At 46.0% G+C, this 21,593-nt stretch overlaps 1 protein-coding gene across 1 annotated transcript in view; it reads right to left on the reverse strand.

Annotated features, from left to right (window-relative positions):
• LOC124624621 (alpha-amylase-like) overlaps positions 1-21,593 on the reverse strand; it is a 126,723-nt gene that overhangs the window by 82,840 nt on the left and 22,290 nt on the right. The window contains exon 2 of the mRNA XM_047149118.1: positions 3,116-3,267. Within this exon, the coding sequence (XP_047005074.1) occupies positions 3,116-3,267 (152 nt within the window). The remainder of the gene's footprint in view (positions 1-3,115; positions 3,268-21,593) is intronic.

Consider the following 21,593-nt stretch of genomic DNA (forward strand, 5'->3'; position numbering starts at 1 on the left):
ATCCCAGGAAAAAGAAGTGAAATTACTAGCCAGTTGCAAAAGTAGTTTGAGTAATTCCTGTGAGATAAACTCAAGGCTCCGGCGGGTGAATTGCACTCTCTCACGTACCAATGCGAGGCTGGCTCGTTTCTTGATTCTCTTAGCTGCTGCAGAATCGCTGGCCACTACATTCTCCCATCCTTCGGATAGCATACGAAACCCGTGGCGGAAGAACTGGGCGTCTTTTGTGGGGATCTATGAATCGATTCAATTTTGCACTTGTTCATATGATCGGAAGTGCTGGTCAGCCAAACTGTATACCTTAGCAAAATTTGGAACAACATTCTCGGAGTGACATCTCTTAAGAAAGGCAAGAGTACTTAGCAAACGACATCTACGGTGGAGCAACTTTTCAAATTTCTTCATGCTGCGGTACATCTCCTCCCCGTAAAGGTGTATGATGTGATTCTTGAGTTTCTCCCGGCGTATTTGAAAATCAGTATATATATTTTCTGCTTTAACATGAAGAAATCTGTGGCTGTGGGTCTTAAAATGCTGGGTAAGACCAATGGTAAGGGAGCTATTAGTGGACGAACGAGCAGAGAATGTTTTCAACGCCTTAAGAACGATGATTTTGATGTCAAAGACCGGCATGGCGGAGGAAGACAGAACGTTTTAGTAGCTACTGAGACAATCGAAGACAGTCACAGTACATCATTATCGAAAGCAACTGACGCGTTAGAGCCCAGCACTGAAACACAAACGGCCACAATAGAGCGATAGACACGTAAAGGTAATTTTGCAGCAGGTCAGTGTTCGACCCCATGTCGCAAAACCCGTCAAAATATACGTGGAAAGATTGAAATGAGAAGTCCTGTCCCTCCCGCCGTATTCTCCATACGTTGCTCTCTCTGACTAACACCTTTTTCGATCACTGGTATACAGTTTGGCTGACCAGCACTTCCGATCATATGAACAAGTGCAAAATTGAATCGATTCATAGATCCCCACAAAAGACGCCCAGTTCTTCCGCCGCGGGTTTCGTATGCTATCCGAAGGATGGGAGAATGTAGTGGCCAGCGATGGGCAACACTAAGAATCACAATTTTTTGTATGTTTTTCACAATAAAGCCACGAACTTCGAGGAAAAACGGTGGAAGCAAAGTTGTAGACCTAGTAGTAACAGGTGTAAAGCCGTAGCATAGAGGACAAAATATGTTGGAGCAGCATATATAGCACAAAAAACAAAATTCACTTACAGTGTTAATTCAAGAATTTGTCAAAAATAACATTATGCCGTGGGCGCAAGACATCCTTGGGACTCAGTAATTGATGCAACCTAACCTGTGTATGTCTCTGCCCATACCCAGCGAGGTGGCGCAGTGGTTAGCACACTGGGCTCGCATTCGGGAGGACGACGATCCAAGCCCGCATCCGACCATCCTGATTCCTGATTTAGGTTTTCCTTGATTCCCTAAATCGCTTCAGGCAGATGCCGAGATGGTTCCTTTGAAAGGGCATGGCTGACTTCCTTCCCCATCCTTCCTAACCCGATGGGACCGATGACCTCGCTGTTTGGTTCCCTCATCCTAAATCAACCAATCTCTGCCCACTGCATACCGGTAGGTCGTTGGCCTATGAGAGTGCGTAAAAACAGGGCAGAAGGGCGTAGACAGTTGGATGACCTGGTTTTACAGAGGACATGTGAATACTTTGTTGAGCCAAACATAGCTGGAACGTTGTGACGCGTCCTGTAGATTGTTATTGGTGCCATCACACTTGGTGGAGCTTATCTGTCAGCTGCTCTACTGTTGGAGGAACGAGCCTGCTTGGGGAACCATTGCGCATATGTATTGTGAACTAGTGGTGAAGCCTTTTGCAACGGGCAGGAATTTTCTGCTTTGCTGACGTGTGACCCACTGCGTCCAAGTTCCTTTCGGGTCTAGCTGGTATTTGTGGTTGTTCTTCCAATTTCCTGTTGTGAGCGAAGGCCCTCATTTGTATTTTTCTACCAGGCTAAGCTTAGCCGATTTTTCTGCACACGTATTCGTGATTTGTGGCAATGGCAAACATAAATTATAATTTAATTTTGCTGTCTACTCGACATATTGTTTACTCGTCACGTGGACAGATCGGCTGTGTTTTTGCGTACAGAAGACCGCACTTTCTGTCAAGTCTAACTGCAAGCTATAAGTCTGGCATATAAATTGTTCAGTGATTGTTAGGCTTCTTTAATTCACTGGCTTTCTTTTGTATTTTATTAGACTAGTATTTAATACACATAATGTTGCAGCTTGTTCTCAGTGTGTACCAGCCTTATTCTGTTCACTGGTGTTTGTATTTTACTGGAGTAGTGTTTAACACTTTCAGTGCTTACCAAATTTGTTTCATTCTACGGTGTTTGTATATTATTAGAATAGTGTTTAACACGGCTCGTATTTGTGTGTTATATAATGCCTAATTTGTTGACTGCCTAGTTTATTGAATCCAGGGGCAAACCCAAAAAGGGCCTTGGTTGGGACTGTGGCATTCACCAAATAATTTCGTAAATTTCTCATACATCTGTTCATAAAAAGGTATCTATTTTGGTAAGACGGCTGGCCAGCTGATTCAAGTAATTCTGTTTTTTCTGAACTAACCACTGTGTAATACTTATCCTGCAATTCGTTTGTTTGCTTTTCAGCCCACCGGGCTTAGCTGATTCCTTCTGAATACTGAGTCGGCTGTTGTCGCTGTTTGCTTTCCTGTAACCTCTTAATTTAAACGTTTGCCTTGCTTCGGTGTTTCGGCTGTGTACCATGTAATGCAGCTGTTTCTTCTCAGTCGCACTTAAGTAAATCTAGGCACAACCGAATAGATTAAGTCTTTTCAAGTATGTATCATATCAAATATACATGTGAAAATCTTCGCCGGCCGGAGAGGCCGTGCGGTTCTAGGCGCTACATTCTGGAACCGCGTGACCGCTGCCATCGCAGGTTCGAATCCTGCCTCGGGCATGGATGTGTGTGATGTAATTAGGTTAGTTAGGTTTAAGTAGTTCTAAGTTATAGGGGACTGATGATCTCAGCAGTTAAGTCCCATAGTGCTCAGAGCCATTTGAAAATCTTCAAATCAAAAAGATAATGTAATTTTGCACCTGATTCCAGCAGCATTGCAGCGTCGCACCATCTCCTGGAATTCCGCACGATCTCCAGAGCGTGATGCAATGTGATACGACACTGGTTGGTAGCGCTCCCACCAGGGGTGGCCTCGTTCTGGTAGCCACAAGTGTTCGCTCACCGGCGATGTCTGGAACACATCCATTTCCCTGTTTTTACTGATGGGTTTTAGCAAAAGAATTCATTGTTGTAAATAGTTATAACTATCCCAGGGGACAAAATTATTTAAGCAGATCGTTACGACCATCTTTTAACTTTAACTGCGTCAAGTTAAGCAACTCGTGTACGAGTAGTTCAAATGGTTCAAATGGCTCTGAGCACTATGGTACTTAACATCTGTGGTCATCAGTCCCCTAGAACTTAGAACTACTTAAACCTAACTAACCTAAGGACATCACACACATCCATGCCCGAGGCAGGATTCGAACCTGCGACCGTAGCGTGTACGAGTAGTATGTATACTCGATGATAATTACTCAATGTGCTGCGTAAATGTTATTAGATGTCTGAGGTATCGCATTCCTCAACTAATGGAGGCTGTGTGGCAGAATATCCAAGGAATGGTCAGAAGATTACGTAGAAAGTTAGGTGGAAACCTAAAGCATTAGGGTGACAGAAAAGTGCTGGGAAGTTTTGATCGCACTCCTCCTGTCTTCTAGATCTACACTATCTCATCAAAAGTATCCTAACATCAATCAGTGGACATTAATATGGGGTGTGTCCATCTTTCGCTTTTATGACAGCTTGAACTTCGCTGGGGACAGTATTAATGACGTGTCCGAATGTCTGTGAAGGAATGGAAGCCCATGCTACCTCAAGAGCTGAAACGAATGGACGTTGGACGCCGGGGGGTCTGAAGCGAAGTTGACATTCTAACTCAGCTAAAAGGCGCTCCATTGGGTTCATGACAGGAGCCTCGGCAGGCCCATCCATTTCAGGTATGTTATTGTCTATTAAACATTGTCTTGCAGATGCTAGTTAAGACAAGGTGCAGTGTCATTTGATACAATCGTCGTCTCCGAACTGTTTCCCTAGTGTACACAGTTCACGATGCTGTAAAATGTGTTCATATCCTTCCGTATTTAACGTTCTCTTAAGTGTAAAAAGGATACCACACCCTAACGCTTTAGACGGAGCAGATACATTTGAAGGCGTTTTCGCGTACGCGAGTGACGTCCTAATATTTGTGTCTGCGGACTCGTGTACGAGACTTGAGGAAAAGACGAATGATACGTTTTTTCAGATGTATCGGTGGTAACTAACAGTCTGCTTACAGCCTTCTATAAAACGACCGACAGACTCCTAAAGAGAAGACTTTCTCTTACCAGAAATCCTTCCCTGAGGCTTGACAGAATGCCTATATCATCAGGTTGGCGTATCAGTTCGAAAGAATTTTCTATGAGTTTAATAAACACAATAGAAACACGTAACACAGACTTTAGTCATCAATGATATATTCTCCTTCACTATTTACAACAATCTGCCAAAGATGGGGAAACTTTTCGATTCTGCGACTGTAGAAATCACGTGGTATTGAGGCGAAGAACTAGTCAAGCCGTGTTCCGGGTGCATTTTCATCAGAAAAGGTAGTTCCTTGAAGATTGTTAGAGAGCGGAAAAAGTGAATATCTGAGGACATAAGATTAGGTGAATAGGCTAGATAAATGCGGGCGGGCGTTATCGTGAAGTGGCATCGTCTCAGTTGTTGACAATAAATGTTCGCACCTCGCAATTCGATGTACACCACAGCGTCTCTGTCCCACCAGATGCATAACAACATCTTTTGCGGATGCGCGCAGGTCTTTATGCGGGAGTTACTGCGTTGTTTGGACTCAACCATTCCTTTATTTTCCTTATGTTAGCACAAAGATACCATTTCTCACCACCAGTAACGATACAGGACAGGAATGATCGATGTTGTTCACGGGCCATTTCATGACGAGCAAGCAGAGGCGCATATTTGGCCACCCACTGATTTTTGTGATTTTGGCTTAGAGCAGGCGACATCCATGCACCCGATTTTTTAAACCTTCCACGCTGCATGTAAATGTCACACATTGGAAGAATGATCACAGTTCATCACATTTGCCAATTCTCGAGAACATTAACGTTGATCGTTGTGAGTTCATCTACATCTACATCGATACTCTGCAAACCACATTTAAGTGCCTGGTAGAGGGTTCATCGAAACACCTTCACAATTCTCTATTATTCCAATTTCGTACGAGCTTTGATTTCCCTTATTTTATCGTGGTGATCGTTTCTCCCTATGTAGGTCGGTGTCAACAAAATATTTTCGCATTCGGAGGAGAGAGATGGTGATTCGAATTTCGTGGGAGGATTCCGTCGCAACGAAAGACGCCTTTTTTTTAATTATCTCCCGCCCAAATCCTGTATCATTTCTGTGACACTCTCTCCCATATTTCGCGACAATACAAAACGTGCTGCCCTTCTTTGAACTTTTTCGATGTACTCCGTCAGTCCTATCTGGTAAGGATCCCACACTGCGCTGCAGTATTCTAAAAGCGGACGGACAAGCGTAGTGTAGGCAGTCTCCTTAGTAGATCTGTTACATTTTCTAAGTCTCCTGCCAATAAAACGCAGCCCCCAGGGGCTCAGCATTCATTTGCTGGGTACGGGCTTGGCGACTCCGGGGTTCCTGAGCTGGGGACTGGAAAGCGCCGCCAGTCCTCTGTCACCGTAAGCTCTAGGCATGCTTCAACGACCACCGTGCGGCGCGGCGGTGGAATGTTGTGTGTCTCAGGGAGTGGGGATCTTGGCTTTACCACCCGGATCGCGAGGATGGAATAAACCTCTATAAACAACCCCTCAATCTCAAGGTGTGCTGCGCGCTGATGAGATGCATGGGTGTTGAGGTGGAACAGTCGTTAGCGGGCAACCTCTGGGGAACCTGCCGCACCTCAGTTGTATAAGGCTTACCTAGGCACGCGGGGCTCTGTCTAGGTGGACTTCTAGTTCCCTAGTTGCTCGTGGGACCGAGATGGAACCCTCGAACTTTTATTCTTCTCCTGCCAGCGGAAAGGGTGGACTGCTGGTGGGTTCTAACACCCAGTCCAACAAGAGGGCTCGTGTAGCCAGTCCTCCTGATTCAGTTACCAGTAACAGAATGTAAACTGCTTCGCAGAATGTGTTTCTCATTATTAAAAGAAAGGAGGGGAGTTTTGATAAAGTTTCACCATTTTATATACAGAAAGGCTTAGAAGGCATTGCTGGCACCTTAAAATCTGTCAATCGCTTGCGAAATGGAACCTTGTTGGTTGAAACATCTAGTTTCCAGCAAGTCCAGAACCTTCAGAAAGCACAATTTCTTGGGGAGTTTGCGATAGAGACTGAATTTCACAGCACCTTGGACTACAGAAAAGGTGTTGTGACTTGCAGAGATCTCGTTGACATTCCCCAAGACGAACTGAAGGCTGAATGGTCCCGGGAAGGAATTGTCGACGTGCAACACGTTAAGAAACGGGTGGATGGTACTCTCATAAAGACTGACTCATTTATCCCTACATTTAACAGCACCAAATTGCCAGAGCATGTGAAGGCAGGTTTCCTACGTCTTAGTGTACGGCCTTATTACCCCAACCCCATGCGGTGTTTTAAATGCCAACACTTTGGACACACTACTCTCGGCTGTAGAGGGGAAGCCACTTACGGGAATTGTGGTAAAGCCGCCCATGAGGGAGTTGGTTGCTCCTCTCCTCCCAAGTGTGTCAAGTGCTCTGGGGATCACCCTGTGTGGCGTAGGGAATGCAGAGTTTTTCTTGAGGAACGGAATATCCAGGAACTTAAAACTACAAAACGCATCCCGTATGGTGAGGCGAAGAAAATTACAAGTCCATGTAGCCGCCCACGTTCGCTGCTTCCTTTTCTTCCGTTCTCAAACAGCCAGTCTTGAAAACCGATGCCGCTACACAAACGGAGGTTGCTACTGTCAGCACTAGCCCCTGCGTTTGTCAATGAACGTGTACTGCTGCCGTTCCTGTGAAGCCTGCTGCTCCCCACCGGCCTTCTGACCAGGCCGTGGTAGCTGACATCATGGAACTTCCTGCCCCTTCCCGGGTCCAGTCTTTGCACTGCCCAGCACTGCTACACCCCCTACTGCTTCTGAGGTTTTGGCTCCAATGCCACCTCAGGCCAGAACATCGAAGCCAAAGCCAAAGGTGAAGACTCGCCCACTAAAGGAGACTGAAGTTATACAGTCTGCTGATGTGGATGTCATTCTCTCTGACGTCTCTCTCGACCCCTCTTCAGAGGCGATGGAGGTTGATGTCAGACTGGGGCAATCATCTCGCCCCAAAACTGAGCCTCCACCTGTTGTGGGCTCTCCTCCCCGATAGAAAGTGATAATGAAGGTACTCCCACCCTTATAGATGGCTCCCATTTCACAGTGGAACATGAATGGACTCTGGGCACATGTGGAGGAACTGAACCTCCTAGCACAGCAACGCCCCCTGTGCTTGTGTTTACAGGAAACGCACTTAAAACCATCTGATGCTCCTGTACTAAGGGGCTATACGTCATATCGCAAAGATGACCTGACTGGAGAAAGGGCCAAAGGCGGAGTCGCCGTGTTTGTCAATAATGACCACAACTCCTCTGCTCTCCCCCTGGATACTGACCTGCAAGCAGTTGCAGTTGAAATTCATTCACATCGGAGGCTTACCGTTTGCTCCCTTTATTTACCCCCTCTGGATGCAATGACCTTAGACGCTCTCACAGATCTTATCGACCAACTCCCCCGCCCATTTCTCCTCCTGGGAGACTTCAATGCCCATCGTGGGGCTCCACTTCTCTTTGCCCTCGAGGTCGAATTTTGGAGAGCCTCCTAACATCTCAAGTGTTGTGCATCCTCAACACAGGTACTCCAACTCATTTCTCTACTGCTACTGGGTCATTCTCAGCAATTGACCTATCTTTCTGCTCTCTAACCCTCACTGACTCTGTTGACTGGGAGGTCATTGACGACCTTCATTCCAGCGATCACTTTCCCATCCGCATTCATCTCCTGGATGGTGTATTGCTGGAGCAGCGGCCACCATCGTGGATGATTGGCAGGGCTCACTGGCCACTGTTCACTCGGTTGGCTGTCTTTGAACGCCACAACAGCGTACAGGAATGGGTGGATCACATCACGCTTGTGGTCCATCATGCTGCTGACCTGTCCATACCACAGTCTTCTGGCACTCTTAAGCGGCGCCTTGTGCCTTGGTGGACAGAAGAGTGCCGTTCAGCCATCCGGCACAGGCGTGCGGCTCTTCGCCGATTTAAATGCCGCCCAACAGCGGTCAATCTTACCGCCTTTCGAATCGCGAGAGCCAGGGCACGCCGTGTCATTAAAGAGAGCAAGAAAAGGTCATGGCAGGAGTTTCTGGACTCCATCAACCGTTCCACTTGTTCCACAAAAATATGGGAAGCCATCTGGAGGATTTCCGGTAAACGCAGCCGTTTACCAGTAGCTGCAGTCCTGAACCAGGGATAGCTCCAAACGACACCCAGAGCCATTGCTCAGACGCTGGCAGAGCATTTTGCACAAAGTACTGCCACTGCAACCCAGGATCCAGCGTTTCGTCGCTACTGTGCGACTGTCGAAAGAGCGAACTTGAACTTTCGGTCGAACAGTTCTGAGGCCTACAACTCCCCTTTCTCCATGTGGGAACTTGAATCGGCACTTACTGAGACTTCTGACACTGCACCAGGTTACGACCGCATCCGGTACTCCATGCTTCGACATCTGCCAGCGGCGTCAAAGGAAATCCTCCTCGAATGTTTTAATCTCATATGGCAGACAGGAGTGTTCCCCACCTCCTGGAGGGAGGCAATCCTCATCCCTCTCCTCAAACCAGGAAAGGACCGCACATGTCCCAGTAGTTACCGTAGTATCGCCTTGACAAGCTGTGTCGGAAAGACCCTGGAACGGATGGTTAACCGTCGTCTGGTCTGGCTGCTAGAGGCCAGACAGCTCCTTACCGCTTTCAGTATGGATTCCGAAAATTTCGGTCCACGGTCGACAACCTGACCCTCCTAGAGGCGGCTATTCAGCAGGCTTTCCTCAGTCAGCATCACTGTATCGGTATCTTCTTCGATATCAGTAAGGCATATGATACTACTTGGAGACACTGTATTCTTGCACAACTGCATCAATGGGGCTTTCGTGGCCGCCTCCCCATTTTCATTCGGTCTTTCCTGTCTCAGCGGTTTTTTCGGACCCGCGTTGGTAACACACTGTCTGATCGCTTTGAGCAAGAGAACGGTGTCCCCCAGGGCAGTGTTTTAAGTGTTACCCTCTTTGCCATAGCCATCAACAGTATAACGTCTACAGTGAGGAGTCCAGTACAGTGCTCCTTGTTTGTGGACGACTTTGCTGTTTTCTGTTCCTCCTCCAGTGTTGCAACCGAGAGCCGTCAATTGCAGCTAACAGTGCGGCGGTTAGAGGAGTGGGCTGCAAAGACGGGTTTTCGGTTTTCTGCCGATAAGTGTGTTTGTGTTCATTTTAATCGTTCTCGTCGTCTTTTTACTTTGCCTGCCTTGCATATGGGGGATACTGTCCTACATTTTAGAGACACGGTGCGGTTTCTGGGCCTAATTTCTGACTCCAGGTTGTCGTGGCTGTCACACCTACGTGACTTGAAAGCCAGAACCCTGAAGGCACTGAACATCCTCAAGTGCCTCAGCCACAGATCTTGGGGCGCGGACAGGGCGCGTCTCCTTCAGTTTTATCGAGCTTTTGTGCGTTCACGGCTGGACTATGGGTGCACAGTATATGGGTCAGCAAGGCCGTCTTATTTGCAGATCCTTGACGCTGTTCACCATGCTGGGATTCGACTGGCCATGGGTGCTTATCGGACCAGTCTCGTACCCAGCCTCTGTGCTGAGGCTGGCGAACCACCACTTACCATCCGGCGGCAGCTCCTGCTGGTCCGCGAGGCTTTTAAGTTTCTTGCAGCTCCCAGCTCGCCTGCTCACCATCTTGTTGCCCATCCACTTCTGGACCGCCTTTTTCCCCGCCGTCCCAGGGCTACGTTGCCGTTTGGAATCCGTGTGCAACGTGTGCTAGAGTCCCTTGGTGTGGAGTCTGTACAACCCCAAATCCAGGGTTTTAACCGCCTGCCACCCTGGTTACTGAAGAGGCCCGGAGTGATTTTAGATTTATTGCAGTACAAGAGAGATTGCACTCCTGCCACCGTTTTTAATGCAGCATTTTCAGCCATTTTATCTGAGCACCACGACTATGTAGCTGTTTTTACGGATGGGTCCAAACAAGGGGATTCCGTTGGTTGCTCAGTTGTTTATCCGGATCGTGTCCTCAAGGTCCGACTGCCTCAGACTTTTACAGTCTTTGATGCAGAATTGTCTGCGATCTTGCGGGCACTGGAGCAGATGAGACATTCTTCCTGTCCTAAATTTCTTGTCTGTTCCGATTCACTCAGTGCCCTTCACTCATTGCAACGTTTGTATCCGACAGACAAAATAGTCCAGACCATCCAGGATGCCCTCCTCCGACTACAGCGACTGGGGAAGGTTGTAGCTTTCTGCTGGGTTCCGGGGCATGTCGACATTGCTGGGAATGAAAGGGCAGATCTCGCAGCCAAGGAGGCGTGTCTCGCCCCACAAGTATCTCAGTGTGCTATCCCCGTGCACGCACTCACCTCGCTGTTGAGCTCACGAGTCATGCGTCGGTGGGAGGATGAGTGGCTGGAAGTGACTGACAATAAGCTCCGTATAGTCAAGCCCACAACGCGTGTGTGGTGTACTTCCTTTCAGCCCCATCGACGGGACGAGGTTCTCCTCTCTCGGCTTCGAATAGGCCACAGCCCTATGACGCATGGCTTCCTGCTCCGGCGAGAGGACCCTCCAATGTGTGGTGCTTGCGGCGTCCAGGTCACTGTGCGCCACGTTTTATTGGATTGCGTTTTATTTTCTGACCAGCGGGCCGCGGCTGACCTGCCAGCGGACCTGCCATCTCTTTTAGGCAACACTCAGGCGAATGTGGTCAAAGTTTTAAAGTTCTGTGCCATGTCAAATATTTTTACACAGATTTTAGGGAGAGGATTTTAATTTGCTCACTGTGTGACAAGCTCGCCCATATTTTATGTAAGTGGCCAGCCAATGACAATTTCCTGTGGCATTCTTGTTGCTATGCTTTCCCTTTCCTTACGTTTTACTTTCTTATGTAGCATTTTCCTTCTTTTCCTGCTTTCTTTGAGTGTGTGCTTCAGTTTTCTTCGGTCTGTACACATTCGTTCCTTTTAATGTGTGTCAGGGCGCTGATGACCTCGATGTTGAGCGCCCATAAGCCCCAACACACACACACACACAATAAAACGCAGTCTTTGGTTAGAATTCCCCACGACATTTTCTATGTGTCCTTCCAATTTAAGTTGTTCGTAATTATAATACCTAGGTATTTAGTTGAATTTGCGGCTTTTAGATTAGACTAATTTAGCGTGTAACCGAAGTTTAACGAGTTCCTTTTAGCACTCATGTGGATGACCTCACTTTTCTTTATTCAGGGTCGACTGCCAATTTTCACACTATTCAGATATCTTTTCTAAATCGTTTTGAAATTTGTTTTGATACTCTGATGACTTTATTAGTCGATAAACGACAGCGTCGTCTGCAAACTACATAAGACGGCTGCTCAGATTGCCTCCCAAATCGTTATATAGATAAGGAAGAGCAAAGGGTCGATAACACTACCTTGGGAAACGCCAGAAATTACTTCTGTTTTACTCGATGACTTTCCGTCAATTACTACGAACTGTGACCTCTCTGGCAGGACAAATCCACTCCCATAACTGAGACGATATTCCATAACCACGCAATTTCACTACTAGCCGCCTGTGTGCTACAGTGTCAAAAGCTTTCCGGAAATCCAAAAATACGGAATCGATCTGAAATCCCTTGTCAATAGTACTCAACACTTCATGTGAATAAAGAGTTAGTTGTGTTTCACAGGAACGATGTTTTCTAAACCCATGTTGACTGTGTGTCAATAGACAGTTTTCTTCGAGGTAATTCATAATGTTTGAACACAATCCTGCTGCATATCGACGTTAACGATATGGGCCTGTAATTTAGTGGATTACTCCTACTACCTTTCTTGAATATTGGTGTGACCTGTGCAACTTTCCAGTCTTTTGGTACGGTTCTTTCGTCGAACGAACCGTTGTATATGGTTGTTAAGTGTGGAGCTAATGCATCAGCGTACTCCGAAAGGAATCTAATTGGTATACAGCCTGGACCAGAAGACTTGCTTTTATTAAGTGATTTAAGTTGCTTCACTACACCGAGGATATTTACTTTTACGTTACTCATGTTGGCAGCTGTTCTCGATTCGAATTCTGGAGTATTTTCTTCGTCTTCTTTTGTGAAGGCATTTCGAAAGGCTGTGTTCAGTAATTCTGCTTTGGCAGTACTGTCTTCGATAGTGTCTCCATTGCTATCGCGCAGAGAAGGCATTGATTGTTTCTTGCCGCTAACATACCTCACATAGGACCAGAATCTCTTTGGATTTTCTGCCAGGTTTCGAGACAAAGTTTCGTTGCGGAAGATGTTATATGCGTCTCGCATTGAAGTCCGAGCTAAATTTCGAGCTTCTGTAAAAGATCGCCAATCTTGGGGATTTTGCGTCTGTTTAAATTTGGCATGTTTGTTTCTTGTTTCTGCAACAGTGTTCTAACCAGTTTTGTGTACCAAGGAGGATCAGTTCCGTCGTTTGTTAATTTATTTGGTATACATCTCTCAATTGCTGCCGATACTATTTCTTTGAATTCAAGCCACATCTGGTCTACACTAATATTATTAATTTGGAATGAATGGAGATTGTCTCTCAGGAAGGCGTCAAGTGAATTTTTATCTGCTTTTTTGAATAGGTATATTTTTCGCTTATTTTTGGAGGATTTGGGGATTACAATATTCAGTCTCCCTACTACAACCCTGTGTTCACTAATCCCTGTATCAGTTATGATGCTCGTTATTAACTCAGGATTATTTGTTGCTAAGAGGTCAAGTGTATTTTCACAACCATTTACTATTCGCGTGGGCTCATGAACTAACTGCTCGAAATAATTTTCAGAGAATGCTTTTACCACGATTTCGGGTGACATTCTATGCGTACCTCCGGAATTAAACATGTATTTTCGCCAACATATTGAGGGTAAATTAAATCCACCAACAACTATTATCGTATGAGTCGGGTACGTGTTTGAAATCAAACTCAAGTTTTCTTTGAACCTTTCAGCAACTGTATCATCTGAAATGGGAGGTCGGTAAAAAGATCCTATTATTATTTTATTCCGGTTGCCAACAATGATCTCTGCCGATACTAACTCACAGGAAGTATCTACTTCAATTTCGCGACAAGCTAAACTACTTCTAACAGCAACAAACACGCCACCGCCAACAGTGTTTAGCCTATCCTTTCGGAACACCGTTAGGTTCTTCGCAGAAATTTCGGCTGAGCTTATATCCGGCTTCAGCCAGCTTTCAGTGCCTACAACGATTTGAGCATCAGTGCTTTCTATTAGCACTTGGAGCTCTGGTACTTTCCCAACACAGCTACGACAATTTACAACTGTTATACCAGTGGTTCCTGTATCTACGTTCTTCCTGTGTTCGGCCTGCACCCTTTGTGACTAAAGCCCTTCTTGTGTTTTCCCGAGACCCTCTAACCTAAAAAAACAGCCCAGCCCACGCCACACAGCCCCTGCTACCCGTGCAGCCGCCTCCAGCGTATAGTGGACACCTGACCTATTCAGCTGAACCCGAAACCCAACCACCCTTTGGCGCAAGTCGAGATATCTGCAGCCTACACGGTCGCAGAACAGTCTGAGCCTCTGATTCAGACCCTCCACTCGACTCTGTACCGGAGGTCCCGTCGACTATGCTGCAAATGGTCAGCTCTGCTTTCATCTTGCAAGCAAGACTGGCAGCCTTTACCACTTCTGTTAGCCTCTCAAAACCAGAGAGAATCTCTTCTGATCCAAAGTGACACACATCATTGGTACCGACGTGAGCAACCACCTGCAGTTGGCTGCACCCTGTGCTCTTCATGGCATCCGGGAGGACCCGTTCCACATCTGAAATGACTCCACCCGGTAAGCACACGGAGTGCACATTGGTTTTCTTTCCCTTCTTGTCAGCCAAGTCCCTAAGGGGCTCCATAACGCGCCTAACGTTGGAGCTCCCAGCTACCAATAATCCCACCCTCTGTGATTTCCAGGATCTTGCAGGCTGAGTGGTTTCCTCTGAAACAGGACAGGCGACAGCATCTGACTCAGCGACAGTGTCAGCCACAGACAGCACCTGGAACCTGTTTGTCAGACAAACTGGGGAGGCCTTACGTGCAGCCACCTGGGAAGTCTTTCGCAGCCTGCTTCGCACCAGCGCGACCACCCACTCGACCACAGGTGAGGGATCAGCCTCAGTGGGATTAGTAACTGGGTAGGACACCGTTGAAGACCGATCGGAGGACTCTAACGTGCTGGACGTCCGTTGGATCCCCACGGCCGGCCGACAACAGTGGTGCCCATCCACTGCAGCCTCAAGCTGTGTAACCGAAGCTATCGCAGCCTGAAGCTGAGAGCGAAGTGTCACCATCTCGGCTCGCATCTGCACATAACAATCGCAGTCCCTGTCCATACTAAAGACCGTGGAATGCTTACCTATGCAGATAAACGGACTAACGGCACGTGCTGCGCAACTCTACTGTAGACCCTGACGAAAGCCCAGGAACTGTGTCTAATAATACGCAGAGATTCAAAAACCTAACTATCGAAGTACTCAGATGAAACTAAATAATTCGCCCCGGATTAGGAACTTTTAATATGTCACAACGCCAACAAAAACGCGAGAACTGTGGCTATAGATATTAAATTTACACGCAGAAACGCAAGAAGCTAAACTATTAAAGCACACAGATGATATAATATAATTCGCTCCTGGTTAGGAAGTCATAAATGTCACAAAAGCGGTTACTTCCCTGTTGCTGCCTCTATCTCGGTCGGCTACTGCTGCCTGACTGATTAATGCATTTAAACGATCTTCATCAAACCACGAAGGTCTTCCCGAACGTCGAGAGTCGCTTGCGTCAAAGCGATCTTCCTTAAAACGAGAAAACCATTTTCATGCCGGGCTTTGTCCAATTGCATTATCCCCAACGCACGGTGCAAATGTTTTTGGCTGCCTCCGCTGTTGTCACTCCACTACTAAATTCAAACAGAAGAATACGTCGGAAATGTTTCGATCTCTCCACTTGGCACTCCATTTTCTAGCGTCCACTGCTTCACTCACTATCTCCAAATGACAAAATGATGATATCTAAACTCAGTCAGCAACAGTGAACCACAAATAAAAAATGACAGTCGATAAATAATTCCATAACAACCGGAATACCAACTAACAAAACAAAAAAGCTACGAACGTATGCACCAGCCTAATATATAGCACTGTTTGCAGTTATCTAGGTACTTTTATAGACGAGAAAGGGAACATATGAACTCCGTTACCCAGAAAGCTATCAAAATTATGCATAATATTTTTCTTGCTCGCATTGTCGACTATAAATTACCGCTTCATGTTGTGCAGTCACATCACGAAGCTATATTCTACGCTTTTGTGGACTTTGCTGATGTAGTGTCCTGCGGTCAGCAGGAAAGAACTAACGATCAAGTATGAACACACTTCATTGTAACTAAAACGCCTATTTGGCGTGCACTAATTTCCAAACACAAGAACAAGAAGCACAACAATTCTTATGGTGGCAAAACCAGATAAAAGTACAAGACAATGAAAAGAAAATAATAATCAAAATACTACACTACACAATTACAAAGATACAACTTTCTACTGAAAGCTACAGCGAATGTCTACTATCCTTTGTCCGGCGTAAGTATTGGCCAGAGCTGTCCTAGCTATAGGTACACTTTGCCGGTCTGACTCTGCTGGCGTGCTTATAACGCCGATTTGGCGGAGTGCTACACGTATTCACATTAGTTCCAATTGGAAGATCTTCGGCAATGGCTTTTCACGAAGTAGTTCTGTGTTTATGCGGAAAGTCTATTGTTGTTTACATCCACCGGCGATGTTTCGATCTGAGCTGTTGAAGGGAGGTTGGCAGCCCACCTTGGTTGTCTGTTGTGCAGGCCCTCTAACTGATAAGGGGCCGCTACGACAGCAGTCGGCGCCTGGCCGCATCGCCATCGACTAGACAGCTACAAAACAAAACTGCAACGAATTCGGCGGAACGTGCTCTTGAGGCTCACCGGTGTCTTTCACACTACACCTGTCGAGGCTTTTACTGGTGATTTTCGGCATGTGTCTGCTGCATATTGTGGTACATTGCGAGGCAGCTTCGTAATGGTTGGACACGAACAATATGATCGAGGGTACAAGATGTCTGGAGCTCATATTTATAGTAAAAGATACTTATGAGCGTGGAGGTTAGATAGAATGGTGGTCTGATTGGCACATTAGAAGTACTCCAAGGTGGACGTACAGCATATTGTCCAGCATTAAGAAGAGGCTCAGTGTGTGTGACACTGACTGCACTCGAGGTATGGAGTACCAATTAACAGGCCATGTTTCATATTTCTAATGTCTACATCGGGTGGGATGTAGTAACCCACCAGTTCGTGAATATGGAGAGAAGGTCTCTGCTGGTCATTATGTCTCAAGTTGCACCCTTTTCCAAGCGGAGAGGGAATGCAAGCAATAAGAGTGCGATCTGCAAAGAACTGTTAATGATCACAGTTCATTGACTACAGTTAATTCGACTGGATACTGAATATCCAAAAAGGAAACTCCTTACAGTTCTCAAGATCGGTTAAACGCTCCTAACTTTAAAATAAGGTCACAGTATCCAAAGAGTAACATGAAGACGAACAAAAATGTTACCTCAGTACTGTAGAATGTCAGGTACGACTAAAATGCTATTAAGGGAAACAATAAATAAAAAAATTAAAAATGAAGAAAAAAATAAATGTAACAACCACCCATATGGTTATGTGTAGGCTAGATTGACGAAGCTTGAACATACGAGTGAGGGGCAATGTAGTATAATATACTGACAACGGGTCTACATGCAGGGATAATTCTTGTAGATCGATGGCAAAACGCAAGGTCTTCCGATGCAACCAGTAACAGCAATATAAGCTGAAACTTATTCACTTTGAATTTTAATTAAATTCCTTTTGTATCATTATTATATTATATTTTAAAATTAATATTTAATTTCTACATTACGTATTAACATTACTTTAACATACTTTATAGATACACGTGTAGTATAAAACATTGTACACTGAGGTGACAAAAGTCGTGGGATACCTCCTAATATCATGTCAGACCTCCTTTTGCCTGACGTGTGCAGCACCTCGACGTGGCATGTAATCAACAAGTCGTTGGAAGTTCCCTGCAGAAATATTGAGCCATGCTGTCCCTATAGCCGTCCGTAGTTGTTGGCGGTGCAGGATTTTGTGCACGAATTGACCTCTGGATCATGTCCCATAAATGTTCGACGAGATTCACGTCGGGCAATCTATGTGGCAAGATCATTTGCTCGAATTGTCCAGAATGTTCTTCAAACCAATGTTGAACACTTATTGCCTGGTGACATTGCACGTTGTCATCCATAAAAATTCCCTCGTTATTTTGGAACATGGAGTCCGTGAATGGCCGCAAATGGTCTCCAAGTAGCTCAGTTGTATCAGAGAACCCAGTCCATTCCATGTAAACACAGCCCAGACCATTATGGAGCCGCCACGAACTTGCGCAGTATCTTGTTGACAACTTCGATCCATGGCATCGTGGGGTCTATACCGCACTCAAACCATACCATAGCTCTTACCAACTGAAATCGGGACTCATCTGACCAGGCCACGGTTTTCCAGTAGTCTAGGGTGGAATCGACATGGTCACGAACCCAGGAGAGGCGCTACAGGCTAGGTCGTGTTGTTGGCAAAGGCACTCACGTCACTCGTCTGCTGCCTCAGCCCATTAACGCCAAATTTCGCCGCACGGATATGTTCGTCGTACGTCCCCCATTGATTTCTGCCGTTATTAACGCATTGTTGCTTTTCTGTTAGCACTGACAAATGTACGCAAGCGCTGTTACTCTCGGTCGTTCAGTGGAGGCGTTCTCTGCAGTGCGAGGTAATGCCTGACGTTTGGTATTCTCGGCACGCTCTTGACTCTGTGGATCTCGGAATATTGAATTCCCTAACACTTTCCGAAATAGAATGTCCCATCCGTCTTGCAACAACTATTAATTCGCGTTCAAAGTCTGTTAATTCCCGTCATGCGCCCATAAGCACTTTGGTAACCTTTTCATATGAATCACAAGAGTACAAACGACAGTTCCATCAATGCAGTGCCCTTTCATACCTTGCGTATGCAATACTATCGTCATCTGTATATTTGCATCTCACTATCCCATGATTTTTGTCACCTCAGTGATTCGTATCCCGGTTATTGAATATGCACGATCTGTTTAGTGTTTCAAGATAACAGATCTAAAATTAATGGAAAAAATCACTAGATAAAATTAGTTGGAGAAAAAGCCCTCGTGCCAAATAGTAGCCATGAAGTGAAATGATCTGGACGGAAATTTCTGGTCTTCCATTTACTTACGTCCACGTGCGTTACATCTCACTACTGTTCGAATCCCACGCTCCATCAATCTTCTACAATGCATGTGGCAGCATCCGCTTCTTATTGTCGTTCCAGCTGACGCAGCACAGTAACTTTTGCAGTAACGACATAGCGCCATGTGAATGTGATGTGCAGCGTTGCTGGAGAGTAGTGGGCGCTGTGGGAGTATCGGTGGTGCGATTTATATACAGTGAAGTCACGCTCGGCTATACCTGCTTGGAAGAATTGCTTTTGGAGCATCAATAGAAGGCAATTGTCTACCCCGTTGGTGGAATGGGTTGAGACCACTTCATACTGATAATAGACGTGGTCGAGTTGTTAGTGAATTGCGATTTATTAGTCTCATAATGTACACAATCTAACCCGTTGGATTTAGCTACAGTAGATACGTAAAAAGTGCTTGGTTGTAACACTTGAGCTTCAATTTCTTGACGCTTCACAAGCACACTGTACTTGAGCAACGTATGTGGGCGTACTGAAAAGTAATGCATCTGATTTTTTAAATTCTGTTCTTAATCTCAGTGTAAGTATTACATGACTTGCATATTACTCTCTCGACTTTCCCGCTTCGCTGACTGAAGTTGCAACCCTCTGCCGGTGTAGGACTCCTTAGTCGTAGCGTGTAATATGGCGGTGCGCAACGTAACTTTGTCGGTGTGTGAGAACAGATCACATGTCAGTGCTGCGATATCTGCTACAATCCGACACCTTGGGTTCACTGCCATCCATCATCCTCTCTACACGCCCCACTTGGCTCGATCCGATTTTCATCTGTTTGCAAAACTTAGAGAACACCTTTGAGGGCTTCCCTTTGATAGTGATGAAGCGATGCAAGCACAGCTGAGGTGGGTCCGTCAACAAAGTAAAACGTTCTACAGTGACCGTATCAACAAACTGGTCTCTTGTTGGGAGAAACGTGTTTGTTGGCAGGGTCACTACGTTGATAAATAAATACGTAGACATAAAGAACGAAGATGTAGACTGTTCAAAAATGGTTCAAATGGCTCTGAGCACTATGGGACTTAACATCTGAGGTCATCAGTCCCCTAGAACTTAGAACTACTTAAACCTAAGTAACCTAAGGGCATCACACACATCCATGCCCGAGGCAGGATTCGAACCTGCGACATAGCAGTCGCGCGGTTCCGGACTGAAGCACCTAGAACCGCTCGGCCACCGCGGGCGGCTGTAGACTGTTAATAAAGCTTGTTTTATGTAAGAATCTTTAAGAGTTGTCACATGAATGAATAACCGTGCGAAAGACGAACAAAGAGGGGACCAGTAGTATAGTGCCGTACATGTTTATTCCACCACTAACTGACGTTAACTGGGTGGGATGGTGGGATCGTGCCCGGAAGAAATGCGATAAACAAATATCAGTGTACCTTAAGGGGTTTAACAAAGCTTCCAGGACACATTCCAACGTATGGAAGAAAATACGTCATGTGGACATGGTTCTGGGGACGCTTCCTCTCATACAGAATTTCTACATCTCTTCATGGTACGTTAATAATGAGGAACGATTCGGAAAAGAACGCAGCAGTATACTACAAGAAACTCTAGGTGACATGGAGTGATCTGACTACCGTCTTCGTTACATATGGTAAAGTTGTAGTTCTTACGTTTGCCGCCAGTTTTTTATATCCTTTTTCGCAAGAGTAATGTTGACATGTGTTTCACGTCATTGCTTCTCTAGACATGTTACTGTATTCACTGCCATACTTACGTGCAGCGCCAACTGTTTAAATAATAATTACGGACTCGGCTAAAACGTAACTGTCTAATATGTCGCTGTTTAACAATGCCAATGACGACCTTGCTTTCTGGTACAACGCAATGGAAGCATACTCAATTGCAGAATCGGTAGTTGCGTGGATTAGTATACGATAACGGACCCACGGCTCGGTGTTTGTATCGGGAATGATTTCCAGAAATCATCACCGACAGGAGAACGTTTCAAGCTATTGATCATAGCATAGGACGTTAAAGCCTGCTACTTGCGACTGGACTGGCCTTGTAGAACTAATATACTGCAGCTGGAGGAGGTTACGACCAATTTTGTTGTCACTTGCTGCCTGTGAGACGTACACTGATGAGCCAAAAGATTATGAGCACCGCCCACCGCGACGTTGGATGCCACCGGGTGACCTAGCGGGCACGTGAGGCGGTAAAAAAAGCACTGGATGTAAGCGGAGCAGATACGGACTGGGTGTCACCCTAACGAAGATAGGGGATGCAAGTGGGAAATCCACTGAGATAAGCGACTTTGACAAAGCCCGCGTTATCATTACGCAGTGCCTGTGAACGAGTATCTCAAAACCGGCGAAGCTGGTCGAATGTTCACGTGCTAAAATCGTGCACATTCGTGTGAAGACGTAGCAGGGCACTGAAATTACCATTAGGCCCTAAATGGTTGAACGTCTTCTTCACAGAAGTTGGGGTTCGGAAGCTTACCTGCTTTGCAAAGTAGAACAGGAGGGTATCTCTGGCATCTCTGCCTATGATGGTGCACGTACGTTTCAGAGCACACCCTTCATTGTACATTGTTGAACACGTAGCTCCGCAGCAGGCCACCCTACGTGTTCACATGATGACCCAATGACATCGTCAATTGCGATTGCAGTGGGCACGGGGCCATTGGGATTCGACCGTCGATCAATAGAAACTTGTCGTCTCTTCGGGTGAATAACATTTTTTCTACACTAGTTCGATAGTCGTCTCCACAAACGCCGTCATCGAGGTGAACGACGGCTCGAAACGTACAGTGCGCCAAGGAAGCAGGCTGGTGGGA

The sequence above is a fragment of the Schistocerca americana genome, chromosome 1 (assembly GCF_021461395.2).
Source record: "Schistocerca americana isolate TAMUIC-IGC-003095 chromosome 1, iqSchAmer2.1, whole genome shotgun sequence".
Taxonomy (NCBI): domain Eukaryota; kingdom Metazoa; phylum Arthropoda; class Insecta; order Orthoptera; family Acrididae; genus Schistocerca; species Schistocerca americana.